Source organism: Nicotiana tabacum, chromosome 1 (genome assembly GCF_000715075.1).
Source record: "Nicotiana tabacum cultivar K326 chromosome 1, ASM71507v2, whole genome shotgun sequence".
Taxonomy (NCBI): domain Eukaryota; kingdom Viridiplantae; phylum Streptophyta; class Magnoliopsida; order Solanales; family Solanaceae; genus Nicotiana; species Nicotiana tabacum.
The window spans coordinates 93,218,926-93,222,505 of record NC_134080.1 but is presented as its reverse complement, the minus strand read 5'-3'; the positions used below and the strand labels follow the sequence as shown (position 1 = coordinate 93,222,505).

General features: G+C 37.8%; 1 protein-coding gene across 1 annotated transcript; it reads right to left on the bottom strand.

Moving 5' to 3' along the window:
* Nucleotides 1-609: 609 nt before the first annotated feature.
* LOC107798225 (uncharacterized) lies at nt 610-2,467 on the bottom strand. Its single transcript, XM_016621198.2, has 4 exons — nt 2,198-2,467; nt 1,924-2,121; nt 1,629-1,844; nt 610-1,254 (listed from the first exon to the last, which is right to left on the bottom strand). The coding sequence occupies exons 1-4, from the start codon at nt 2,450-2,452 to the stop codon at nt 1,027-1,029; spliced, it is 897 nt and encodes a 298-aa protein (XP_016476684.2). The 5' UTR covers nt 2,453-2,467; the 3' UTR covers nt 610-1,026.
* Nucleotides 2,468-3,580: the final 1,113 nt, after the last annotated feature.

The window sequence follows — 3,580 nt, the reverse complement described above, 5'->3', positions numbered from 1 at the left end:
ATCAGAGAAAACAAATTGCTCTCTCCATGCCAATATTTCTCAAAATTGAAAGATCCCCAAACATAGTGAAGGAAATGCAACAAGTTTAGCCAAGAACAAAAAATAAATGACAAGAAAAGTCACACAAAATAGTCTATTCGGCCAATTTTTCAAATACCTATTTCGAAAAGAAACAGTCAAATTAAAAATATATTTACCAATATTAAATAACAATTTGTGATTGACCAAAACTACAAAATCAGGACAACTATAGAATTCTAGAATATTTCTACTGAACATCATTGCAGAATCACAACCGTCAAATCAAAGATTAATCCAACGGCCATCAATCAACCCTAGCTCCACTAAGAAAAAACCAAAACCCCTCCACCAAGAAACCAGCCCCCTTCCACTCTACGCCTAGTGTCCCAAGAACCAAGACCCACAGCATACTTTCATCCAATTACCTCTAGCCACGTAGCGTCATATTTGCCCACCATTTCAACCTTTCTCAAAAGCTCGGCCCACATTAGACGTTGCCAATTGGAGTTTACCTCAACCAGTCACAGTTTCCTAGATTAGGAACTAGACCACTGCTAAAATATCAACGAGTTTAAACACACCACAAAATTTATTCAAGAAGATTAGATAGACACGTCTGCTAAAATATCTGTATATTTACATTTTGATTACAGGGGGAAAAAAACCAAACAAAACATATGTATAACCACTCTAAAAAGCAAGCCAAGAGTCACAGTATCTGATATTCCATCATACTATGTATTATACTACTATTAGCTTACTATAAGCCCAACTCCTAACTTGTAACTCCCCTTCACACTTTCCTATTCGGGCTTCCACCCTCCAACGTTTCCCTTCATATACTAGTAGCACTAAACTATATACAGTAGTGCTCTATCAAACACTGGCCTTTTCGTGAGAAAGCACTAGTGTTTTAAGGGAATTGGAGGAGCTGCATTCTGATTAGTAATACGTACGTGGTGCTGATATGCTAATTAGGAGCAACTGAACTTGGACTTGATTAACTTAATATCCTATAACTAATCCTCCCATTGGGGCTCGATGAGGAATTCCCTTTCTTCGTTTGGCTGTTCTATAATTAACCGAAGTTTGAGGGGGCGTTGACGGACTGAAACTTTGAACCTTGTTTCGCCAGCTATGGTTGCTGCTACTGTAAGAGTCCTCCGAGTCATAGGCTGCTGCTGTCACCGCCGCCCTCTTCTTTTCCACGAAATTCTGTGATGTCCCAACAATCTATAAATAATCAAAATTAGAAATTAATTACGACATCCCAAGAATTGCTAATGGGGAATATATAAGTAAATGGTTAAAAACAATCTATCCCCAATCTCGAAACCCCAATTGTTAACTTTTCTATAACTGTTCCATTTTCCCAAAAGACCTGTTGATAATGCCAAAGTTTGTTGCCAATTATGGAGCAGTAATGTGAGTAGAATTTCCACACTACTACTACTACCAGTTAATAGCTTCTTAACATTTTGTTAAAAGCAAACAGCAATTGAGAATAACCTTTATGGTATTCAGGACCCAAATATTCAATTTAATGCAATAAATTTTTTGTGCAGGGGGGGCAAGAATGGAGCAACAAGCAATTAGTAAGTAATTACCTTACAGCCAAGAGAGCAGAATCTGAATGAGTCGAGGAGACTCCTTTCACAAACTTCACAGGTATTAGTGACACCTTTGCCTGGCCTAGGTTGTGGCCTCTCATTCAAGAACACAACCTTTGCACTGTTGATAATGTAGGTCTGAACTGAAGTGATGTCCAAATACTTCTGTATTTCATTCACCCTTATCACATCATGGTAAGATGACCTTCTTATCTGTTCCAAAAACAGAGCAACCCACATTTAGTCAACGGTGAAAAAATGGCAGAAACCAACCCCTGAAATTGAAGAATACCTGAATGGCACGATGTTCCTTGTGATGAGATAAACAAAGAGAGCAGAGAGCGCCATTCATACAGTCCAAACAGTACATATTGCATTCACTCTTGTGGGAATCAGCATGTAACTTGCATTGAACAAAGAAACGTTCCTTTAACAATGGCTTCAACCATGGTGGCCACCTATTGTCCTCTTCATCTGGCCCTCCAGCTCCCTACACATTTTAACACTATCAGCAAAATTAAAACACAGCAAATATTGATTAATCGACAACCCCAAAATATTTTTACCATGATTCGCCTGTTCTTAGGCTTGAATTCACGGACACTTGTTTCTTGATTATTGATCGCCAGCTTGAATGAAACTGTTGTTATTAGTAACGCTCTGTATTGGTGAAGAGAAAAAATTTTGGTTTGTGAAACATAGGAATTGGAGGCGGTGTGAGAAATATGAGGGTACTTGTAAGGGGAGGGAAAGAAGGTCGGGTGGGGGGTGGGTGGGGGATTCAGGAGGGAGGGGGTCGTTCTTATCCTTTCAAAGCTCATACACACATAAACAAAGTTTCCGAAGCAAGCTCCGAGGCAAAACCTAGAGATACGTTGGCTGCAAGGAACCGACCTCCTTTCCTTTTATTTTCCCTTTCATTTTCATGTTTTACATATTCTTGTTTAGGTCTTATCTTAAATAAATAATCGTTTTTTTCTTTTATTCTTTATATCATTGATCATGTTATAAATATATTATATTATGGATGTTCATTTAATACTCCGTTGTAAATAAGCTTCCTGAAGAAACTTATCCATATGGGACTCCACCGTAAATATGTTTATCTATTTAAGTACTCTATTGGAAATAAGCTTTCTGAAGAAGCTTATCACTTCGATACCCGGTTATGGATAAACATTACCCCCGATAGAAGATTATCCATACCGGGTATAATAAGCTTATTCTTTCAGTACCCAATTATGGATAAACATTATCCCCGGTAGAAGATTATCCATACCGGGTATAATAAGCTTATCCTTTCAGTACCTAGTTATGGATAAACATTACCCCCGGTAGAAGATTATCCATATCGGGTATAATAAGCTTATCCTTTCAGTACTCCGTTATGGATAAACATTGCTCTCAGTAGAAGATTATCCATATCTGGTATAGTAGCAGCTTACACAGCAGCTTCCTTTCTTCTATAAATAGAAGAGATTTCAGTTCATTATGTACATCAGTTTGAATTCGAATAATATATCAGTTTCTCTCTATACTTGTCTTTACTTTATAGTCTTTATTTTATAACACGTTATCAGCACGAGACTCTGCCATCTCGAGCAAATATTTTGAAAGTATCTGAGGTAAGAACTTTCTTTTCCTAAATAATGTCAAATCTTTCTAAACTTGAATTTGTAGCCCTGGATATATCGGGCAAAAGCTACATGTCTTGGGTGCTTGATGCTGAAATTCATCTTGATGCGATGGGTCTGGCAGACACCATCAAAGAAAAAATCAGGCATCAAACCAAGACCGTGCCAAAGCAATGATATTCCTACGCCATCACCTTGATGAGGGCTTGAAAATGGAATATCTTACTGTTAAAGATCCAGTCATACTGTGGAATAATTTGAAAGATAGATATGACCACCTGAAGATGGTCGTTCTTCCACATGCACGATATGATT

Coding starts and splice junctions, on each gene's coding strand:
- LOC107798225 (XM_016621198.2), bottom strand. CDS start 2,452: ATGAGCTTTGAAAGGATAAGAACGACCCCCTCCCTCCTGAATCCCCCA. Junction 2,122..2,197: donor CTAAGAACAGGCGAATCATG/GTAAAAATATTT, acceptor TAAAATGTGTAG/GGAGCTGGAGGGCCAGATGA. Junction 1,845..1,923: donor AGGAACATCGTGCCATTCAG/GTATTCTTCAAT, acceptor TTTTTGGAACAG/ATAAGAAGGTCATCTTACCA.